At 46.0% G+C, this 23,656-nt stretch overlaps 1 protein-coding gene across 1 annotated transcript; it reads left to right on the forward strand.

The window, feature by feature from the left end:
* The first annotated feature begins 332 nt into the window (after window positions 1-332).
* Window positions 333-22,387, forward strand: TRIM29 (tripartite motif containing 29). The gene is made up of 9 exons (XM_062014199.1): window positions 333-709; window positions 785-1,190; window positions 8,543-8,638; window positions 9,865-10,098; window positions 10,417-10,615; window positions 13,869-13,952; window positions 17,315-17,405; window positions 19,669-19,744; window positions 22,325-22,387. Exons 1-9 carry the CDS (start codon window positions 333-335, stop codon window positions 22,385-22,387), a joined length of 1,626 nt encoding a protein of 541 aa, XP_061870183.1.
* The last annotated feature ends 1,269 nt before the right edge of the window (window positions 22,388-23,656 follow it).

The raw sequence follows: 23,656 nt of genomic DNA on the forward strand, positions 1-23,656 counted from the left end.
ATGTATATAAACAGCCCTTCCTCCCAAACCTGGTTAGACAAGAATGTTCCTGGGTGTGGACTGCCTTGTATAATTAACTGCACAGCTGTAGCTTCTGATCCCTGGTAACGTCTGCTTCTTTCTTTCTCCCTGCGTCTCCCCAGCATAATCCAGGCGTTCTCCTCCTCCTTGCAGGAGCTCCAGGTGCGTCATTTGGGCAGTAACTTTCCCGCATTCCCCTGTCAGGAGCAGCTGAGACGACGACTGGGCAGACATACCCACTTTGTAGAGAGTTGAGAGACAAGAACTGGAGGAAAGACTGAGGAGTGAAGCCAATTCACCCTGTTTAGACGATGGAAACGGGGAGTGCAGCAAGGACAAATGGTACCACTGGGAAGCCAGAGGATGTGAAGAGTCCCTCTGCCCCCAAAAAAGAAGAAGAAGTGAAGAAGACCACAAGCCCTAGTGGAGGTGAGAAGGAACCTATGAAGGGCACTGGCAGTGCTTCTTTGGAGACAGGACAAATCAAGAGCTCCCTCTTCTCTGGGAGTGACTGGAAGAGGCCCATCATTCAGTTTGTGGAGTCGTCCGATGAGAAGAGATCGACCTACTTCAGCATGGATTCGGCTGATTCAAAGAAAATGCAATATGCCAGTGGGCAGATAGGAGATGTGAGGAGACCCCCTCTCTCCTTTGCAGAGAAAGGTGATCTCAGAAAGTCCCTCTTCTCCTTGGATTCAAAAAAGAGCTTCCTGCCGAGTGAGGGGGAAGGGAGGAAATCGTTGTTCTCTGGGGGGCAGATGGGGGACCTGAAGAAAACTTCCCTCCCTATGGTGGAGACAGGGGACCTGAGAAGATCCACCTTCAACAAGCCTGACAGAGCAGCTGGGTCCCGGCCCAGGGTGAAGCTTGAGGATGTTCTGTGCGATTCCTGCATCGATAACAAGCAAAAGGCTGTGAAGTCCTGCTTGGTGTGCCAGGCTTCCTTCTGTGAGCTGCACCTCAAGCCCCATCTGGAGGGAGCAGCCTTCCGGGACCACCAGCTCCTGGACCCCATCAGGGACTTCGAAGCAAGAAAATGCCCTGTTCACGGGAAGACCATGGAGCTGTTCTGCCAGACAGACCAGATGTGCATCTGCTACCTCTGCATGTTCCAAGAGCACAAGAACCACAGCACAGTGACAGTGGAGATCGAGAAAGCGGGAAAAGAGGTAATTACACTCTTTTTATTGCAAATTCCCATCGCTCTTTCCAATGGGCCTCACTCAATATCACACCACAGCTTTTCTCTCCAGCCTTCTCTCTCTCCTCAAATCACTTCTGCCATTTCTGGGATGCAGGGGTGGGAAGCATTCAGTGGAGAATTGCTATTGCCTGGGTTCTGCTGCAATGGGATTGTTGCTCTCCTAACGGCTGGTTGCAGAAGCAGAGCGCTGGGGTGGTGTAGCAGCCTGGACTGGGGGGCACGTGGAGAACCTGGCTGCACCACTGACTTTCAGTAGAAGCTGAACCAAAGCCCTCCATGCTACATTTGCAACAAAGCCTGTGTCGTGTTTTGACGGCGTGTGTGGTGTTACCCACAGCCAGAAAGGTGGGGCATAGCTCAAGCTGAGGAGCTCCAGAGTACAGGTAGGCAGATGAGTGGCTGCTAGGTTCCTACTGGAAATTGCCATCTCAGCTGCTTAACGTGAGATTATGGCTTTTTATCTTTCTTCTGTTTTCTGTTACGGATATGATAGTGTCGAGCCACCCCTATGGGAAGAGTCTTTTCAAGCTTAGATGAAGAAAAAACCCTAGTGCAAACACAAAACATCATAATTTCCTGTGAAGTGTTACTACAATAAGTTCAGAGGATGGACATCCAAGATAATGAAGCTGGTATGTGGAACGGTGCTGACTCTAATGAAAAGTCCTCCACTTTTGTTTGCTTCAAGTCTCTTGTTTGCATCCTGGGTGAATGTACCATTATTATTGCACTAGCTCTAGTAAAGGTCAGGGTCTCACCACCTTCAGTGCTGTACATCCCCATAGTGAGAGCTTGTCCTGGCCTAAAGACCTTCTGATCCAAGCAGACAGGACAGGAGAGATTACAGAAAGGAGAGACATGAAACAATAGTGTGAAACAATTTGCCTGCAGTCACACAGTCAGTCCATGACAGGAACTGAAAGGGCACTAAGATCTGCTAAATCCCTCTCTGAGGCACAGCCCAGGCCAGCACTCTGATGTAGTGAACAGGCAAATACAAGTACTCACTGTTGGAAATTCTTGAGTCACTCAACTTGGAAGAACAGTTTGACTTTTTCTAAGGTGCCAGGAAGATTTCTCTTGTAAAGAGCGTTTTATCTAGAGCTTATCTCTGTTTTCCTGTGCAAATCTGGGGTCTTCTCTCACAACATCACCTCCAACTTGCAGCCTTGCTGAAACTACACAAGGTTTCCTCCATGTCTCAGACAATCTTTCTTAAAGAAAGTCCTGCAGGGCTTGCTAGTCTGTTCTTCATTTCATAATTGCTTGTTCTTGTGGTTTTGATGTCAGCTCTGAACACAGCATATGCCCAACGCTCATAAAACTGTGTCTAGCATCTGCTAGGTTGTCCAATCCCTTTTAGCCATTTCTACTGAAAAGAGGTTAACAGTTGCTCCCAGAGGAACTAAAGCTAAGTCAGAGCCTTCTTTCTGTGCCTGAATGGACTTAGAACCTTTTGCTTTTAAAGAGGCAATCATGGCTGGGCAGAGAAGACTTTACTTGAGATTTAAAAGGCATCTGATTTCTTTCTCAGAGCCCTTGTACCATTCTTGTTAGCTCTATACTTTAGTTCCTGTACTGTCTTGTGCTGTTTCTGCTGCTGCTAAGCCTAAAAGATTTAGGGCTTTATCAATATGAATCACACACATGTGCAAGTTTCTCCTGACAATGAGTTTTGATCATGTTGTAACTTGAGTGAGTCTTCACTCAGACAAAAACAATTAACAGAATAGCTGTTGCTTACAAATGTTTATTCCTAGCCTTGATTTATTCACCATAGGTGGAGCCTTAGAAAGAACCACAAAGAGGAATGAACATTTCCAAGTCCCTTGTGTGCACAACCTATTCTTTTCACATCTGGCCAATCAGTCAAGCTGGCATGCAACCACAAATGGGAAGAGTGGCAAAGTGTGGCTGGTGTTGCTGGCCTTTGTGGAAAGAATAAGCAAAAAAACCACATCAGTTCATCCCCATTCCTGATCTCTTTTCACAGCTTGGCATTCAAGCAGCTCCAGGATAGCTTTACTCCTTCCAAATTTACTAACCAGGCCATTGGATTGGTGACCAGAATGCAGCTGTATCCAGACAGACCCTTTCACATTGTGTTGGTTGTCAAGGAACAGTTGGTTTATCTGTAAGAATCTCCCAGTCCCTGGCTACACTGCAACTCCAAGCCTGGAAAGGATTCCAGCAGAATTAGGTGGGGGTTCTCTGCTGTGATGCACTTAAGGCTGACTGTCAATCTGGGTGGTCAGCAATGTGGTGGCACAAAACTGTCACTTAATAAGGTGTAATATGCATGTCTTGGGTACATCTGCCATTTCATATTGCAGAATTGGTGCAGGTTACAGTCTCTTTCATGAATTTCTTTGCTATAGACCTGGAGGGAAGAGAGGTGCTGTAAGATCCTTCTGTAGAATTAGGTAACTCTGCTTGCTCCACAATGCAGAGACAGTAGAGCTTAAGAGAAGAGGAATGCAAACAAGCCAGTACAGACAGCTACTGGTTAGAGCAGTTAGACAAGCAGTGCTAAGCCTGATACCTCTCTGTCTGGGAGACAGAGGGAGAACACAGCAGCATCTTCCACTTCTCAGCAGCCTGAGGTGAGAGTCACTCAGATCCCTTTTCCTAGTGTGCTGCTGAGCAGGCAAGAGTGAAGGGCACAGGGGGTCACACAGAGACAACTTGGCAGGGAAGATGGAGACATTTCTTCTGAGTTTCCACCCAGTGGTATTTGCATATTTTACCCAGCAAACCTTTAATGCCTTCCCCAGATCCACTTTGCATTAGTTTCCTGCTACAGATTTAAAGGAAAAGTAACACTCCCACCAGAATTGGTACAAGAAACAACCAAGAACAGGTCTGTGAGGCTGGGTAGGAGCAACACAGCTGCAAAGTGAGAAGTGTCAATAGCAGCTTGCACACTCAAGTGAGACCCTGTGGCCAGCTTGATTTATCAGCAGAACTAGAGCCCCCTTTTCAGACAGCATCCTTCATTTCGAAAGGACATCCCTAATTGAAAACCTGTTCTGCAGGCCCATTCTAAGACCGAGACAACTTCACATATGCCTGCCAGTCACAGAGCTGTAAATAACCTGGTGTTACTATCCAGCACCAGCCTTAGTACTCAGCATGTCAGGTCAGCTCTAGTGAAATGCACTTTGATTTCTTTCCTTAAGATCACATTGTGCAGCAGGTTGAAAGAGGCAGCAGAGAACTGCTGTGCAGAAACAGAAGCTGGGTGTTCCTTGTTTCAACAAAGTGACTTTTAAAAGGGGAGACTTCACAGAGTCTGAAATGGGCTTTGAAGCCCAACTGTTCACAGAGATGGATCCAGAGGGATTTCCATCTGAGCCCTCTCTGTATTGCTTTTGCTGTTTAAACAGAGAGCAAACAAGAGCGTTATCAACACGCCAGGGAAAGGATTTTTGGCCCTTCTCACTGAGGCAAGGTTAGGGCATGATGTGGCTGGGAGACCTTATCTACACTAGCTGAGGTTGCTCTGTGGACACAGCTTAAAATAGATGCTCTTTCCACAGAGATGGTGCAGTTACCTGCAGGCCATTCTTCCTAGCTGGAAGGCTGGGGACGCTGACCTGCTGCAAACTGTGAGTTAGAGTAGATTTACCTGTTTGTCTGCATTCTGCATTGATGCCTCTACAGGGAGGGCAGAACTCAGGGAAAACCCACCAGTTTGCAAGTGAGGAATTCTATTCCAGCTGTGGAAAGCAGACAGCCTTTTCTGCCTTCATCTCATACAGTGGCAAGTGGCATTTTTTTGCAGAGACCCACTGATAGCCACCCTCTGCTTAACAAAAGCTTTGACAGCAAAATGTAATGGCAAAACCAGCAGGAATCATGTCTGAAACAATTTGCTGATTTCTCAGCCAGGTAATTCCCAATATAGGCCCTGTACTGGGACAATTAGTTGAAACACTTCTTTTCTAGCTTCATTATTGCATTTGGTAGTTGCTGTCAGGTAATTAGCACGGCTCTCCCAGGCCGGTGACACAGGGGTGTTCCCTCATTCAGGGACTGGGTTCCCAGAGCATTAAGGCATGATGATGCTTGTATTGCTGTCTTGCAAAAAATGAGTTGCATCATGATGCAAGACATATAGTCTCAAATCTTTAGGTCCTTTACAGCACAAGGGCTGGGTTCAGTTGCGGATGTTTAGGTGTACACTCTGAACTTTCACTTAAGCCTCTTTACTGACCTAATTAACTTAGATTCTAATAGGGGATCCTCTCTTAGCTCAAAGACTCTCAGTGCCAGTATTTCTCAACTTGCTATAGTCAAACTGAATGGTCTAAACCTGCTTTTTCTAGATCTCTCTCACTGTTACCGCTATTTCTGCACCCAGTGGATTTATTCTGGGTGGGATGAAGGACTGTTGACCCTGGAAAATCTGAGAAACATGAAGAGAATCAGGAGAGAAGTTTCTTCTTAGAGAGTGAAGCTAGGAAGTTGACTGTCCCTAGTAGCTGTAACCACACAGGAGATGTGTGGATAGATAAAGCAATCTTCCAGTCAGCCTCAGAAGAAACAGGGCCTTAGAAACATCATGAAGTCACCTTTGCTGAATCCCTTACATTGTGGTCCACCTCCACAGCACACCTACTGAATCTGCCTCCTTGTGCATATGTCATCAGTTCTTGTACTGTTCTATAGCTTCCCTGGACCTCTTTTTAACTGTTTTTTTTCCTATGATAAGACTAGTTTTAATGTTTGTGATATCATGCAATGAAACCCCTCCCTTGCCCTTGCTGGTATCTGTACTAGTGTTTCCTTTTGCCCTCAGTATGGGCACTTTAACCCATGCCAAAACTGAATGACTGTGATATTGGCATTCTGGCTATTGGAACTATCTCTGTAATTTCCATTTGCAAATCATAACTCTCCTTCTAAATTGTAGTGTGGGTCTGCTCTTAAATAGTTGTTATATCCCATCCCAGAGGCACCCAAACTACCTTTCTAGGTGAAGGGATATCATAACTGCAACAAGCTGTTAAGAGTTAGCTATTACTTTTGAGCAAGTAATAGTTTGCAAAATTCCTTTGAGACTCATCTTAATTAAAAAGTACAATAAAGTGTAATATTATCACCACTTTCCAGCCATCACTTCATTTTTTTCCCCTGTTATCTCTCTTTTCGAATCCCTTGTGATTTGGAGTGTCTACGTGGCTGTGAAAGGTTTTCCCTTCTTAAAAAAATCCCTCCAGCTCTTTTCTGCATGATTTTACTCACATTCTTGTCCTAAGAGTGTCCTGATATTTAGGGATGAGGGGGAAACGAGACCTCCTGTTGCTCAGGAAATAGGCTTTTTACTTTTATCCCATTGTGCTTCCCTGCTGTCCAAAGACAGTTGCACACCTTTGTGTCTTGATGCAGAGGATACCTCACAGTGCATATGAGAATGAGAAAAAGCAGCTATTCTTCAGTGCCAGTCTCTTGAAAATGTGAAAACTATAGGATCCAGCTCATGCCTTTACTCTCTTGATCATAGTAGAGCACATTTTCTCATCTTGATACCCATATGGGTCCTTGTTGATCCTGTACCACAAAACCCTTCCACCATATCTGCTCTGAACCCCTGCAGAATACCTGCTTCAGCTCATGACAGCACTCAGTTTATTGCTGAATGCTGTCAGGTGTATGCAGAATATTTAGAGGGCCAGTACTCAACAAACTTACTCAACAAACAAGGACAACTACAATGGCAATACGAGGATGCAGCTCTTCTGGAGCTGAGATATCTTTGAGTACATTTGCCTTTTTTGTTCCTCTTCTGTTTTATAAGGCAATAAAACAACTATCAAATTGTTTTCCCTCTATAAATAGAGACTTTCTAAATTGGAACAGCTAGAGTCAATGGCTCTCAGATGCAGCTGTGCTCAAGAGGATGTTCAGACACTACGGTGACTGGCACCAAGACAAGAGTCCTGATGGGCTCATTTCCTTGGTTTGAGCTGGTTGACAGCTTGTTGCCTGCTCTTCATTGTATGATCCCATTTTCTACTCCTTGAATGGAGAATTGAAAACTTTTAAACTCTCACCTCCAAGGCAGCTATGATCACAAGAGAAGACACAGGTTTTCATATTGTATTATGTTCTTCGATGGGCAGCAAAGCACCGGGAACTACACCCCGTGTTTTAACAGTAGGGAGACCTCACTGTGTTAGTTGCTGTAGGAATGGATTCATCTATTCATCTTCCCCATCTCTAATTATCAGCCTAAATATAAGTGCTTTTGGATAATACAACCATTTGCCAAAGGATTCCACAGGAGCAGCAGGTTTTCAGAACTCTTCTAATGCGACAAAGCTCAGCTGTGGAATACAAGTAACTTCTGCCAACTGAGTAGTTCCTAAACAGCTCTGGGAATAAGTGTCCCACAGCCAGATTGCCTGTAGTTACAGTTCTGCTATGACCAAACTGTACACACATGAAACACAGAAAGATCTTGAAATGCGTAAACAAAGGCTTTGTCATGATCTGTTGGGCAGGGACGTGGTGAATATGAATGACTGAGGGAGGGGTTGCCCAGAGTTAACGGCACAGGGCACCACGAAACAGCCAGCTCCTGATCTAATGCAGAGACACCATGTGCACACAACTGGTGTGTTCCACCAGTGCGTTGCTGCCCGGCTCTCCATGGGCTCTGTGAGCTGCCTCACATCAGTCACCTGCTCTGAGCTTCTCTGGGAAGCCAGTGCAAAACGAAATGCAAATGGCTCCCAGTGAAGTTGCTGATCCAAGCCAAGCATGGTGGTTGACTACACCTCATCCTTTTGTGTGTTTTTTTTTCTATTTTTTTCCAAGCATTCTCCAGCTTTATCATAACATGAAAGCTCTCAATTCACAGCAAATTAATCCACAATCCTGTCTAAACAGAATTCCTGCCCGAGGCATCGTGCTCTTGTTGCAACACTCGTCAAACGTCATTCTGTAATTACATGAAAACTGTTATTGCTGCAGAGGCACACCCTGGGCTGGGCCCTTCCCTGCATACACAGCTGAATTTTGAAACAGGCCTCTTCCCCCTCCAGCTAATGACTCCAATGTGATTAAAAGCGGCACCATGACGGTAGCCTAGTAGGTGGGTGCCTCTGCTGCTGTCTTTGCTGAGGGAGCTGAATCTCTTGACCCAGCCAGAAGCTCTGGGATCTTGTCCAGTGTCAGCACATGATCTGCATTTCAAGCAGTGCCAGGAACCTGTACCTCCCAGCTATTATTGTTCAGGGCCAAATGCATAAGTGACTGCTTTGAAGTAGGCCACCCTCAGCCCCAGTTCATGAGACTCTCCTCTTTCCACAGGCTGAGCTTTCACTGCAGAAAGAGCAACTGCAGCTGAAGATCATCGAGGTAGAAGATGAAATGGATAAGTGGCAGAAGGAGAGGGACCGTATCAAGGTGCGTATGGGATATTGTTTCAAGTTCACTTCTCCGTTTCCCCTCTGCTTGTCACTTTCTTCCTTTCCACTCTCCCACATCGCTCTCCTCCTCTCCTCAACTTCTCTGACATATCCAGGTCTCACTCATTCCATCTCTTGCCCAGTCTCTGTCTCATTACTCTCCAAAGCTCAGTCATGCCAAATCTTGGAAACAACAACTCCTACTGAAGTCATCTTGCAACATACCCTGCCAAGAGGCAGCACAGCCTTGTTATAAAATGATCCAGGGCCCTTCCCTGCTTTGGGTCACCTGTAGTTCTTCAATCACCAGTAGCCAGGCTGATGTGGAAACAAAGGTTGATGCTTTTTTCCCTGCTAGATCACACAAAAATAAACTCCAGAAGGGCTCTGGATTGCTCAGAGATAAAGCAACAGGAACAGATGCAGTTACATCAACAAACATCTTATTTATAGTGGAACAGCTCGTTTCCATACTGATATAAGGCTCCTTTATGATTCTTTCACCATGCTAAGGGTTAGAATATGGCAGTGGTGTTTTGGGGTTTTTTTTTCATTTACACTGTAACTGAATAGAGCAGAGAAAACATTATTTGGAGACACCCCAGAAAATTTGCATAAGATTAATAGGCAAGGCCATTCTTCTCTCTTTTATGTGGTACACACACATTGGCTTGCCAGCTCTCCTTTTCATCTGCTTTGTTATTATTATCATTACTGTTACTACTATTATTATTATTGGAAATCTGACCTAGAAAATCTAGCTCTGAATATAGTTACATCCACAGCCATTCTGAGGAGTATTTCAGAGGGACCTAGAGGTCAGGTTTGTAAAAAGTGTTTCAGCACCTTTCATCCTTTGAAATGGTGTGGATTTGGTCCTCAATTTCTTAAGGACCCAGAGCCATGATTTAGAAGGTTAAACAGTGTTTTTAAATATCACCTAAAAGTGCAGTTCATGAATTGAAAGAAAAGATGTGTTCTTATAATCAGGAAGACAGCATGCCCTTTAGATTGCATGCACACAATTATTGCAAGAACAAGTATTACTTCTCTTGGTACAACTTTTCTGGTGCTAACACTTACATATGTACAGTCTCCAAGTCAGAGTCTAGATACTGACAATGCCTAAATGTAATCCCCTCTGTATCTCTCTATTAGCAAATGACTCCCTGAGAAGCTTAATATTTCTCCTGCATTTCTCCTGCTGCCTCCTTCCCTCTGCAGAACTACACCACCAATGAGAAAGCCACAGTGGACCAGCATTTCAAAGAGCTGATCCGTGACCTGGAGAGGCAGAGGGATGAAGTGAAGGCTGCCCTCGATCAGAGGGAAAAGATTGCATCAGAGAATGTGAAAGAAATTGTTGATGAGCTGGAAGAGAGAGCAAAGCTTCTGCGGGAGGACAAGGAAAACAGGGAGCAGATCCACCAGATCAGTGACTCAGTGCTCTTTCTGCAGGTAACTGGGATCTCATTTTCCTTTCCTTTTGTCCTGAAGACAAATCCCAAGTTGGTGTAAGATGCATTAATCTTCTCCAGTTCAATGCACGTGTATGGCAGGAACTGATCCTGACATCTGAAGCTGTCTGTGCTCTGGTAGTGAAGAATGGACTTACACATGCCAACACCTGCTCTTTTGTAGATGGCTGCAGCTCACAGGCAGAATGTTTGTCCATCCCCTCCGTCTTCCCTTCCATTAGGAGCCTAACCAGTTCCCTCGGATCGAGCCTCTGCCTCTTATGTCCCCCAGTAACCTCTCCTCCCTTCTTTTTGACAGGAGTTTGGGGCTCTGATGCGGAATTACGTCCCCCCTCCATCTCTCCCAACATACAGTGTGCTGCTTGAAGGAGAGAGCATGAGCCCATCGATGGGGCTCCTCAGAGATGACCTCCTAAACGTCTGCATGAGACATGTGGAGAAGATCTGCAAGGCAGACCTGGGCCGCAACTTCATAGAGAGGAACCACATGGAAAACGGTACAGTATCTGATATCTGCCCTTTCCCTCCCTCCCTGCTTCTCTAGGAAAAGCCTAGAGCAGAGTCAGATGAGATGAAGCGTGATGAGTGTGCTTTCACAGGGAAAAAAGTAAGCAAGGACCTAGGGCAAGTGGGAGAAACACTACCCATAGCTGGAATTCACCCTGGAATATCAGAGGTAGCCTACGAGACCTATGTGGGGATGGAGCCAGCTGAACTGCCAGGGATTTCAGGTGTAGGGGACCCAGGGGTCCAAACCAGCCCCACTTCCCTGAGTGTTTCACATTACAGCTTCCCTGCATGGGACTTGAGAGCAGTGACCCTTCCCTCCTGCAAGAGAAGTGTCCAGCAGGGACGCTGCCTTGCACCAGGCTCCAACAAGCCCCTGCAACCAAGCACAACGATTTCTAAGGCAACTCTGTGCCAGAAGTGTGAATGGTGCCACCCATGCAAGGCAGTTTTGCAAGCCTGCCATTAGGCTGTTTGTACAGTTGGGTTAGCACACGTGCTGTGCTGCCATGACATGCCATTTTACAGCAGCCCCTTCCAGCAACTGCCTGCCTCCTCCAATGCGAAATACCCTGCAAGCACCTCTCACTGAAAAACTTAAGAACGGATTTTCCAAGCAAAAAGGTCTCCATTTTCATGTCCAGGTTAAGCTACAACTTGAACCAGCGTAACTCTAATCGTATTTCTCTGTATGTTCTGTAGGGAGAGCTTTGTTTCCCACCTGCCCTGAGCCAGGGTGTTCAATGGCCATGCAGTGCCAAATGGTCCCCACACCTCAGTGATGTTTAGGGATGAATGATCTTATGTGAAGAGAGAGATCATAGTCAACACCACAGCACTGCAAGGAATCTTTATGGTTTAGAATCCACTTACTTTCTGTGTCTCCCAATTAGTTTTGCAGAAAGAACTTGTCTTCATCGAGCTTACACATAAGATTAAGAGGACAGGGAACTAGAATGGGACTCCACAATTGAGGTTCACTTCCCAGCTCTCTCACAAACAGCATTTGTATCCTTGGGCAAGTTACTCAATCCCATGAAATGACCTCTTGCACTAAGAACAGTAGGGATTGGAATTAGTAGTTATCTCACTAGGCTGCTATAAGGATATAATCCTTAATTGTGGAACTCTAGATACTAGAACAAAAAAGGTCAAGAAGCTGGGTAGGTGACATCAGGATAAATTGCACCCTGCTGTTGAGGATGTGTGACTCAAATAGATGCAGGAATAATCTCAAGTCCAGTTCATACAACAATAGCAGTTGAGAAATTCTGATGCAAATCTGCAAGACCACTGTTATTTCATTCAAATTCACAGTACTCACTAGACATTCCTTCCACATGAATACACCACCTTTTTTCCTGGGCAGCAGCCATGCAAATCACTCCCAACTTCATTCCAGAAAAGACAGACCCACATTACAAGATGACATGATAAAGGAGGAGGGGGAGAAACAACAGAAAATAAAACAAACAAACAAAAAAGACAAAAAGCAGCCCCTTGAAAAGGTGCCCAGAGGTCAGAACTACGTGGGTTCAGTTATTGATCAACACAGTAACATTTTTCACAGCCTGGATTTTGTGAATCAACCTGTCTGGCATTCACAGTCTGGAGCAATAAAGAATGAAGGTGACATGAGACTAGAGTACATTTAGATCTGTAATGAGAATCAGTAATATTTACCAAGTGACAACCTGTTGCCTTCCCATATTATTGAGAAAAGTAGTAGTTCCCTGGCCCCAAGGAGCCACTGACACCATTCATTAACGTTTATCTAGCATCCTCCTTCTCCATTAGACATCAACTGGATGGACCAGATACTTCTGGTCCAGAGAACCGATTTTGGATCAGGAATCACATGCAAAGTACTCATGATGCACAGCCAGAGACAGATTTTTAAACTCCCTCTGCCCTTGCAGTAGTACCAGAAACAGAACATTACTTGTCTTCCAACATCTGACGCTGCAAGGTACCCAGTCACATTCTCAACACCGTGTTGAGAAATTTGGCTATAACTGCACACACGTAGATAACAGACAGTTAAGATCCAAACATCCCTTCTGTACATTTTTCTTTCTTCTTCCTTCACCTGGAGATTTGCAGAAGTTCCATCCTCTGGATGGCATCATGTCAAAGGACAAAATCCATGGGATTCAAGCACCAAAATGTTTCTGAGCAGGACAACAATTAACTCCTGTGAGAAACCTGGGCGCTTTCAGATACTTTACCAGGGATTTAATGGACACAGCTTGGAGTCTGCCTAATGAGAAGAACAGTGGTATCCACTCAGTTGGGAAATGTTATTTAAGGCAACTCTCAGAAACTTCAGAGCTCTCCATTTTTCAGGCTACAGTTACACTTGAAAGAGGACAGCACTCTGCATCTAGTGACTGCAAGGAAATAACTCCACAATTACTTAATGGATTTAATTAACTCAGACTCCCCCTGAGTCATTGTGACAAATTCATTTGCAACCGGCTTGATCTTCGAGTGTAAAAACCTTCCCAGGAAGAAATATTATATTAATGGAATGAAACCTTCTTAATAGCAGACTCCAAAGAGAATTTACTCTCTTTTAGTTGTCATAACAGGTACCTATTTAGCAGTGTGGCAAAAAGACAAATAATCAGAGAGCATCCAGGGAGTTTAAATAACACAGAAATAAATTGGAGAAATAACACAAAAGTTTGTTCAGTGACTTAAGGAATGGAACTACTTAAATCTGGGAACCAAATTTACCTCCTTGTAGAGAAAAATAGGTTGATATAACACTTAGGGCCTTAAAAGTAAGTATTTTTATGAGCAACTGTACTGATAGAGCACCATTTCTTGTGGGTCTGTGTTAGAACACTGAAACCAGGCTGTGCAATACCTAGCAAAAGGGTAGGTTTCATCCACTTTGTGTGAAGCTGGAACCAAACACCTTTGTCCAAGAGCCCAGGAAGCTAGAGCTGTTTGCACTCGAAGTAATGTGACCTGATCTAGGTGAACCTGCTTCTGCAGGGGGGTTGGACTAGATGATCTCTGGAGGTCCCTTCCAACCCTACCATCCTATGATTCTGTCCTTTATGATAACACTGTGCACAGGTTAAAAAGAAGCCAGACCTGATAGATACCCATAGAGGAGTGAAAAAAAGCACATGGGGAAGCAATATCAATCTGTTATCCCCTTCCCCCTCCTCCCATCCTTCTCAAGGCCACTAAACTGCTTCCTCCAACTCACGTCCTGCTCTGCTTCTCCAGGTGACCACCGGTACATGATGAACAACTATGAGTGGAACCAGCCTGACAACTTGAAGAGATTTTCCATGTTCCTGTCTCCCAAAGGTACGGCACCCTAATGGTGGTCATGCTTCTCCAAACACAGCATAGGAAAGGGACTTCATTAATGGCTCGTCCCAAAATTTGTCTTCCCTCATACTTCCTGCTGTCCCATGGACAAGATCTGTCCCTCTGCATTTATTTATGTTGGATCTTCTCCCCAGCCTACAGAGTTTTGAGTAGTTTTGCCTTTTCATCTTAAACAACGCAGTGAGGGTTCTCAACTCTATGGAGCAAGTGAACTCTTTCAAAGAGTGTAGTCTGTGAATATAGGGGATTTTCAGCGTGTGTTACTAGGCTGAAGTCAGTGTTATTCTCCACCAGAAGCTGATCCCACCGTGCTCCCAAGTGTGAAAACTACCTTGGGCTTGCTCTGAGGACTTCACTTTCACCAGAAAACATATTTTTACCTACAGGGAAGGGATGGAAGTGAGGAATGTGTCCTAAAATAGCCGGACTCTGGAGTTCCCTTCTGAGCTCTGACACTGACAACAAGAGCCCTGGCTATTTGCTGATGTACCAATTGTTAGGTGAACACTACAGGATGAGTCTTTGGAGGGAACAGGTTTTCAACACATTCAGTTATAAAATGGCAGCTGCATGTTTCTAAATGAGTGTCAGAACCTGCAGAGCGAGAAGCAGAGTGTGCTCTAAGCCTCGGCAAGGCAGTGCTTGTAGAAACAAATGCATGGCACAAAATAAGCAACCAAATTTCCTCTGGACCCTAGAGAGCAAGGCTTTGGGAGGTGTTTGCAGCTGCTGCTGTGCAAAGCCAGCTGGTGGGCAGAGGGAAGTGCCAGCAATTAGCAGCAGCATTCCCCCGAAGGCGGGTTTGAAGGGCGCCTGCTCCGTCTTTAGGGTTTCATGGGGATAACCCAGATCCCAACACTGAGCCCTTTGTCTGGATTTTAACTTTACCCTTCTCTCTTCAGCCCACGCCTGGCAGCTTGCTGGCAGCCCTCCCTGGTGCCCTGGGGGTGAGGATGCCATTTGGAGCAAGGGCAGTCCTGATCTTCTCAGTTTAGCATCCACAAGCCTTAGCACGACTGTTTCCTTCAGGCCTCTCAAGTTAGAGGACAACCTCTGCATCAGAGGCTTTTTTGCCAGTGGTGGGTTTGGTTTGCACAGAGCCTGTCTCCAAACACTGCCTGGATGGTTATAGCTGCTTTTTTGCTTTGGCTGCTTCAGGACTTTACAGGCCTTGTGCTGTCAGGGGAACACGTGTTCTGCTGAGGTGAGCTGCCGATGCTGGAGAGAGACCATAGACTCAGCCCTGCACCCAAAACTGGTTTCAGCCTTGAGAGATGGTTGAAAGTTCTACAGTTGCATGGGCTGCATCCATCTCTACCCAAAACACAAGGCTGTGGGTTCTGGTGAAAACGACCCTCCATGCATTTGAAGAACGTGGTGGGGATGTGATGGGAGGAACGCGGTAGGCCAAGCCACTCTGCCATCGCTGCTCTCGTGTGGGTCTGGGACAGGGCTGAAACCTGACATGGCAAAAGGAAGGGAAAAGCCATTCTGCAGCAGTGCCATAGCGTGGCTGCTCACTGCTCTGGGCTTCCCTCTGCTCCCCTCTGTTGCTGAGACCTGGGAGTAGGGGCTCCCTGACTCCCAACTCCCAGTCTCCTGAAGGATGAGCTAGGAGACAGGAGAGGAAGGATGAGCAGCGACTGCTAGATACAGGGTTTCTTATTTAGTGCCGTTGAATGGAGCAGTGAGGACACTTGCAGGGTGCAGTCAGCTGCAGAGTTGTGTGAGGGCTGCACTGAGCCCTGCAGTTCCATGGCCCACTGCTTCCTGCAATAGACTTTTGAATATACAAATAGCAAGGGAGCGTTTGTTCCACCCACACATCTGTATTCCTCTGGCACCACAGACATGTTGCCCTTCAAAGCTACTCATCTACCAACAAAGTTACTTTGTCCAAAGCACATTACTGCACACAGTCTCTGCTGACATGGGGACTGACCAGCCCTGGACTGTCCATCAGGGAGAGGGCTGCAGCATAACAGAAAGGAACCAGCTGTTGAAACCACACTGGTGGGGACTTTGGGAATTGAATGAATCAGCAGGCAAAACAGGAGACATGACCCACTTAGCTTGCACGCTGGCTAGCAAAGGATTGTTCCATGAATAATGCAATATACCCATAATCATTTCACTCTCTAGAGCTTTTGATGCTCTGTCAATGTGTCATGTAGAAGTCCAGCACTGCCTCCAATTGCATCTTTCCAAAGGAATTTCATACAATGGGAGGGAAACAAGAAAGAGGACCACCCTTTGCATTGCATAACATGCACAGAATCTTTGGCTATCTCGTCGTACTTTTGTAACACACCCTTTTTCTCGCTAGGTTGGATCGCTGCAAATTCTGCCTGAGGTCAGAGCAGCAAGTCTTGTTTGCTGCACTGAGGAATGCTACCCAAGCAGTGCTCTGCACTAATTGCAGTGGCCCATACTGACAAACTGCTTGGATTTGAGCTGAACCTATGGGTTTTTTAAGTCCTGCTTCAGTTCTAGGAGTCTTCCCTTGCTCTTGTCATTAAAGACAGTATCATGGAGCATGTGCCTGTAGGGATGCCGTAATGAGGCAGAGGGGAGACATAAAAAGATTTCAAAGTCTGCCTAAAAGATAGAGAAACAGTCTGTTCAATTGCTCAACACCCCTTTCTGTCCTCTTCTTCTCCTGATGCTGCAAATAGTTTGGCCAAAGCCAGGAGAAGGTTGGAAAGACCGTCTTGTGCCTTTGGAAGTCACTGAATGAAGAGTAGAAGGGACTCAGGCACACAGAGAGGCAGAGAAAACTGCCTAAGTAGGAACACTGCTTAAATAGAGAAGCAGCCCACAGGATGGCAGCAAAACAGCTCAAAGTATTAATCTCCTCTCTGCTCTTTCGGGAGTGCAATGTCTCACAAAAGGGATATAACAGCATTGGTCTGCATCACAGCGTGATGTCCTAGTGAAACCCTGGAGCACATGCCCGTCACAGTGACTGAGACAATGTGTGCTTGAGCAAGAAGTGTTCCTCTACTTGTGTCTCTTGAGCTCTAAATCTGAGCCTCTGCCTGCAGGCCTCTTTGCAGAATAGTCATGTTGTGTAGACAAACCTGAGTTGGCAATTTAATGCAGCTACAGACAGCTCTGTGGCAGTAAGAGAGCTTTGTTCTCTAAATGAGAAGCCTCTTCACTGTTCCCTAGAATCCAGGGAAAAAATGCCAGGCTCTCCTCTACTCCCCGCACCCAGACTTCTGGTTTGGGGCTGCTTCCAAATTGGTGGGGACTGCTTCATAGAGCAATGCCAGGCACAGGCCTTTGAGCCAGCTCATCAGGAGCCGACTGCTGAACTGGATGCTCTTGTTTTACAGCCAGTTTCAACCCACGATCATGGGAATTTTCCTCCTTCCAAGCGACTGAGGAAACACTTGGTACGGGTAATTCCGACTTCAGTTTGAAAGGATCTAACCCCCCGTGCCACAGCTTTCTAGCTGGCTAACCAATCTTTCCTGCTTCCCCTCTCAGCTGTCCTGTCACCTGTCAATCACTGTCTCCCAAACATCTCTTAGCAGCACCATCTGCATACATCCAAATCCAACTGCAATGTATATAGGAGGGAAAGGCATCCCTGGTCCACCATGTTCAAACAGTGAAAGAAGATGTAAAACACAGGTGCTAAAACACAGGCTGAACCAGGAGCGGACTCCAAATACCCTCAGCCAGTCTCAGAAGCACAACACTGCTCTTCTCCATCACACATATGCCTTTTCTTAGCTCCTAAGTTCTCAGACAGAGCCATTCCTGATGCTCGCTGTCTGTACAGCATCCAGCACAACGGTGGGGGGGTGCTTTGAGCTATTGTATCAAGAACCAGCAGCAGCGAGTCATGCCTTTTCTTCCCAGATCCCCACCTTCCTTTTTCTTGCCTGTATTTTCTTTCTTTGCTTCGTTCATGCCCAGAGCCTCCTGCCCTGCCTTTCGTCCAGGGGCAGCCTACAAGCATCCCTGGTCATTCTACCTGGGGGAGCTCTGGTGACTCACAGCCACACCTAAGTCATTCCTGCTTTTCATGCCACAGGCAGGGCTCTCTCCCTCTCATTGTCTCTGCTCTCAGATTAATTCTGGCAGCCAGGGCCTGACCCCAAGGAGGCCAGGAGGGGAAGCATTGCTTTAATTTCAATGGGCTTTGAATACAGCTTCAGCTGCTTGGAGGCAAGGGAGCTTCGGCAGTCACTCCAGTCTCTGGAGATGCAGTTTACCTGTGAGGAAGGTGCTGCTCTCTAGTCACACCTGCACTCTGGGTCTCTCAAGAGAAAGGCTCTTCCCTGCCTGCCTGGAGCACTGGGATCAATTCACACTTGCACACTGCGTCCAGCACAACCCCACGACTGAGCTCTCATCTGCCTTTTCTTACCAGAAGAAAAGGGGCAAAGCTTTTAGTTCCCATCTTCTGCCGAGCCGGTTGAAGGAATTTTTACAAGATGTGTTTTGAAATGCTTAGCCTTCCCCACTGCAGCATGCAACACCATGGAATAACACAACCTCTTCTATTTTCCAGTAGGAAATGGTACTAAGCTGCCTTTTCAGTTCTCCTCGGTGGGACAGAATCCGCCTGGTGACTTCAGCAAACAGTCTGACGGGAGCCTCTTCACTAAGACCGGTACTAGGCATTTAGTTTTTCCCCTTCCTTCTGCTTCTTATTTTTAGGTGGTAAGACATTTAATCCTGTTCTTGCTTCGCCAGAGGAGGCCTGGAGCAATCCTACACCTGGCCCACATCTCCTGCCCTGACTGCCAGTCTCTTAGATACATTTCCATGCACGTTTCCATGAGCAACTTCCAGGGCAAAGGGAGTTTATTAAACGGTGTTCAAAAGTATTAAAAAGCTGTATCTAGTGAGTAGCTGAAAGGGGTTTAAGTTTTGTTTGTACTGGGTAGAGATGAGAGAAGATTTGAGAGGCGTAGGGACCAGGAAGAGAGACATACTATGAAATTATCTTCGTGGCCATCTCCCCCTCCAGCTTCATCACCTTGAAAGAATAATAGCCACTGAGCACAACCTTTAAACAAAACAGTACACAGCAGCTACCTGTCCTCCTTCACCTGAACCAGGATCCCTCGTTTCATAATCCTCTTTTCACTACCACTAGTTCAGGGGCACCAGAGGTGGAATCCAAGAGCATCAGTACCTGCCAAGCGGATTTGAGAACGGGGGATGGTGGGGAAAGGCCATGGCACTGAAATGAGTTGTGATTCAGCAGGGCTGCTATTATTTTGGAATCAGAACTGAGCAGGTGTGGTAGAAGGGGGTTAGGGCTTATCAGGCTGCCAGAGGTAGTGTCATTCATTTATGACACGGAACACAGACCATGGCTCTTTACACTAATTAACTAGCCTATGGTATTCTCTGTAAGAGTCAGAATGCTTAGTCCAGGACTTGGCCTACATTTAATTGGTCTGATTGCATTCCAGCTCTCTGCATTCCTCAGACATTTTGATCAGGCAGATCTTCTTTACTCCCTTTTCCTAACTGACTGGGTGGTGGAATAGGCATCTGTCTGATGGCTGTTGTGTCCCACCCCAGAAACGGCTGCATTTCAATGTTAAGCAATGCAATACTAATTATGTGGCACTTCCAGTCCTGCTTCTCATCTTGACGCTCGCCAGGGGAGACGGGGATGGTGGCAGGGACTGATCTATAACAGGCTGTTTTATGTTGTCACAGCTTATCCTTCAATAGTGAGACATCAGTCTGCAAAGGTGACGCCACAGACATGGAAATCCACTAAGCAGTCTGTTTTGGTAAGAAATATACCCTTGGTGTGAAAGCATGTGAGCAGCTTCAGCAAGAGAACCACCAGTTCTAGGGATACTTGAGACTTCAGAGACTAAGGCTTGGGTAAAAGGCTTCAAGTCAACAGCTTCTATCATTTTTTTCCTGTGGTTAACTGTATCCACAAGGGGATGCAGATTAAACCCCCCCTCCACAGCTCTGAGCTGTAGAAATAATACTTCAAAATGACATTTTTAAGAGATTCTGCCCTGATCTAAACTTTGATACGGGCTTCTAGATGCTATACAAATAATACAGCACACTGGCTGCTATCTGTAGCACTTTTCCCCCCTGTAGGGATATCACACACTCATAAGTCACTAGAACATCTGAGAGTCACCCATTCACCGGTAGCACAAAACAGGTAACAGTGCATTACAAGTGCCAGAGGACAGTGATATTTTAGGTCTGACAGTCTTAAACATAGAAAGTTAAGAAATAGTTAGTACATAACCACAGAAACACTAAGTTCACCTGTTTTTCTTAATATCCATTCACACTGTGCTGCATTAAGATCTTGCACAACTGTCAAGTTTTTGCCCCCATCTCCACAGATGAAATCTATTTTTTGAATTCTGATTATCCATTTGTGAAAGACTATTCCCTGTTCCCTTGAAAAAAGACTTGTAAGAAGGAGAAGGTCAAGAATCGAGAGCATTCTCACACTGAAGGAAGAAAATAGAGGAAATACACAGCCATTAGAAAGTGTCTGCCTGAGGATTGCAGCTGTATGACCCTGCCAAAGTTTCGAGGCCCCACTCACCAGGAGTGTAAGCTGTGTGGCTTTCAGGAAATCCACCCTTGAGTCTCCAAATGTGCTACAGCAAAAACACACCTCCTGGGAACAGGAAAGTTTTGCACTGTCTTCTGTCTCAGGTTTGATCGCTGCCCTTCTAAAAGATCATCCACTTCATCATGTGTGTGCTCAGATGGGGACTCTTCCCAGTGACTGTAGATCCCAGCCTATCCTGGTGATGTCTGGCCAGCAAAGAAAAGTCTCTGTTAGCACTGGTGGATGTGAGTAGGGTCATCTTAGCAGTAAGCATCCTGCTGTGCAGCAGTCATTGTTCTGTGGTCCATGAACGCAGCCCATGCTTTCTTTAATCCCCTTTCTCTCTCATGCATATAGTTGTAGTGACTATTTCATTTTTATTAGCCCATATTCACCACATAGCCCTGAACCTAACAATTGAGTTGATAAATACAAGCATTAAAAAGTCCCAAAATAGAAATACACACTGGACTGCAGTAGCTCTGCAGGAGCTTTTATGGTCTATTGGGCCAGTAATCCAGCTTTTAAAACAGTCTTAACTATGTATTTAAGTAATGCACATTCTAAAAGTTCTGTAAATACAATTTTTTGCAGAGGATTATCCTGTCTAAGGAGGGATGTCTTTTTAACTGACAGGGAGTTCTGTAAAATGAAGCCCTCCCCACTTCCATCTCTTAATTATATAAAAAATGAAAGCCATAAAACGAAAAGAATTTCAACAGAAGGGAACACTGAGCAGGAGGTATTGGGAGTTGGCACTGAGAGGCAAGATGGGTTGGGTTTGCTCTGCCCATGCTTCGAGCCTCCTGCCGTGCGCTGCACGAAAGCCTACCAGTGTGTTCCTGTGAGGTCTCTCCCACCTTCTGCAAGTGAGATCTGGGCAGTGGATCAAACCTAAGACAGCTTAGGCATTACAAAACCACAGTTGTTCCTCGTTGCTTTAGTCACTGCTTCATTGGTATAAGCAATATTCTCATCTAGGCTACAGATATTGCCTTGAACAGTGCAACCAGCTCTCACAATCAGTAAATGGGCAACACTAGGCTGCACGCCACAGCTTTGACACATGTTGCTTATTTGCAGTGGTGAAGATAAGAACAAAATCACAGGAGCAGGTTCTGATGAGAAGAGATACAACTAGGGAGTGCAGTAAACAGAAGCAAGAAAATGGCAGCTCCTTTAGGCTCTGCCCCATCTCTCTGCTTACGCTTCTGCTTACACAAGCATTTAGTTCTGAGCCCTGCAACCCATGGAAGGTGAATAAACAATACACAATTGGGTGAGAATTTCCATGCACAAGGGTTTTGGCTTGTGAGCCAGAGAGCACAAATAACTAACCATGTGTTAGTTGATCACTCGCCTGACTGTGCGTGGCGTTTCAGTGTGAAAACTCCCATGAGTTCTCAGGTTAGCGAGCAACTAAAAGACACTGACAGAGGCATAAAAATAAAGGTGACATTCCTCTTCTCCCAGAAACCTCTCATCAAACCATGAGTCATAGTCTGAGATTTTATATAATGCACAGACTCGTCTGGCTCAGGAATGAAGCCTATGCAAAGCACACGTGTAAATCAAAAAGCAACACAACTTGCATCTGATCACTCCAGCAACTCCAGTAGTGAAGCGAAGCAGTGTTGCTCTGCAAGAAGGAAAGCTGAAGGTGTCAGGATAGGAGTACATTAGGATATGTATGGTTGGGCTGCCTAGGAGGGTGAAGTATAGGTGGTCAGAAAAAGAAGGTAGGTCAAACTCACATGCCCCAAATTCTCCATTGCAGTCACATTACCGCCCCTTTTACGTCAACAAAGGCAATGGAGCCACTTCCAACGAGGCACCTTGATTCCTGAAGATTTAGGGAAGAGCTGGCAGCACTTGGAGTGAAGACTCAGCTGCGGATTTTCATGGATGTACCTGCTACTATATTAACCTTACAGCTCTAATCTCTGCCAGGGAGAGGGAAGGTGCAGAAGGGAATAGCCTTTACTAGAAGAAACGAGGACTTTTTCCCAAATCACTTAATCACTTTGACAGCTCTGCAGGCCTTAACAATGTAACCCCATCCTCTGCTGTCACCTTATTCCTTCTCTGTCAATGCCCTTCCCTTTACCTCTGCAGAGCCAGCCACTCTGCTTCTCCTGGGAAGCATGCATGCTTGGGTAGCACATGCCCCTCTGACTCTGCTGTAACAGTTGCCCCTTTGTCCTGAGTGTGGTTATGACCATAGCTGTTCAGTCCTGGTGAAGGTCCCAAGCTGGAAGGGCCCAAAGGTCTTCCCCTGCAATGGAGAGGCCTCAGCCACTGGGAGCAGTAACAGGCTAAAGCTATTTCCATGCCTCTGTACCCCTGCTTCAGGGATGAGGCCACACAGCTCTGCAATCTGGTCCAGTGCTGCCGTGTCCCTGAGATCCCTGCAGGCTCCCCACAGCCTATGCCAGTGGCAGCATGCATTCCCAGGGCCCTTCAGCAGCTCAGCTCCTGCTGCCTTCCCAAAAGCCATCCAACGGCACCTATTCGGAACCGCTACAGCCCAAGGCCAGCTACTGGTGGAGGGCAGAGGGGCTTTCAGTCCCGTTCTAGTACCCTCCAGTCACTGTTTCAAACTAGGAAATAAAAAGAAAATCCATCTTACTAACATGAGATTGATTAGATGCCGTAGGTGTTGGGTGCTTTTTTGTTTTGTGGATTTTTTAATTCCCCCTGAACCAAAATGGATTGATATCTTGTGGTTCAGGTATTGTTTTTCTGCAATGGGGAACGGGAAATTAGTACCATAGCTTTTTGCTCAGGATAGTATTTTTTCTTTGTCCCTGGGACTGATGAATCGTGTCAGCACCCAGCCTGCAAACCAGCCAGGCTTGGTTAACCTTTCTGTGATCTCACTGAAGATTATTTTTCTTCTCCTTGGAAAAAACCTGAGAGATTAGGTCCATGCTATGCAAAAATCTTCCCAGGCCAGTCAATGGAAGAACATGGCCCACTGCAGGATCAGAGCCCTCAAACAGTGACAAGCAGCTGCAGAAGAGACAGCCAAGATCTGACAGCTGCTTTTCATAGTTTGCTCTATTCAAGCGGTTTTTGGAATGACTTCCCCCCACCTTTCCTACCCTTA

Source organism: Colius striatus, chromosome 23 (assembly GCF_028858725.1).
Source record: "Colius striatus isolate bColStr4 chromosome 23, bColStr4.1.hap1, whole genome shotgun sequence".
In the NCBI taxonomy this organism is placed as follows: domain Eukaryota; kingdom Metazoa; phylum Chordata; class Aves; order Coliiformes; family Coliidae; genus Colius; species Colius striatus.

Excerpts from the sequence above, each read along its gene's own strand:
- TRIM29 (XM_062014199.1), top strand. The coding sequence starts at position 333 with ATGGAAACGGGGAGTGCAGCAAGGACAAATGGTACCACTGGGAAGCCA. Across the intron at positions 17,406-19,668 it reads TCCGACTTCAGTTTGAAAGG|TTATCCTTCAATAGTGAGAC; the intron begins ATCTAACCCCCC and ends TGTTGTCACAGC. Across the intron at positions 19,745-22,324 it reads CCACTAAGCAGTCTGTTTTG|TCACATTACCGCCCCTTTTA; the intron begins GTAAGAAATATA and ends TCTCCATTGCAG.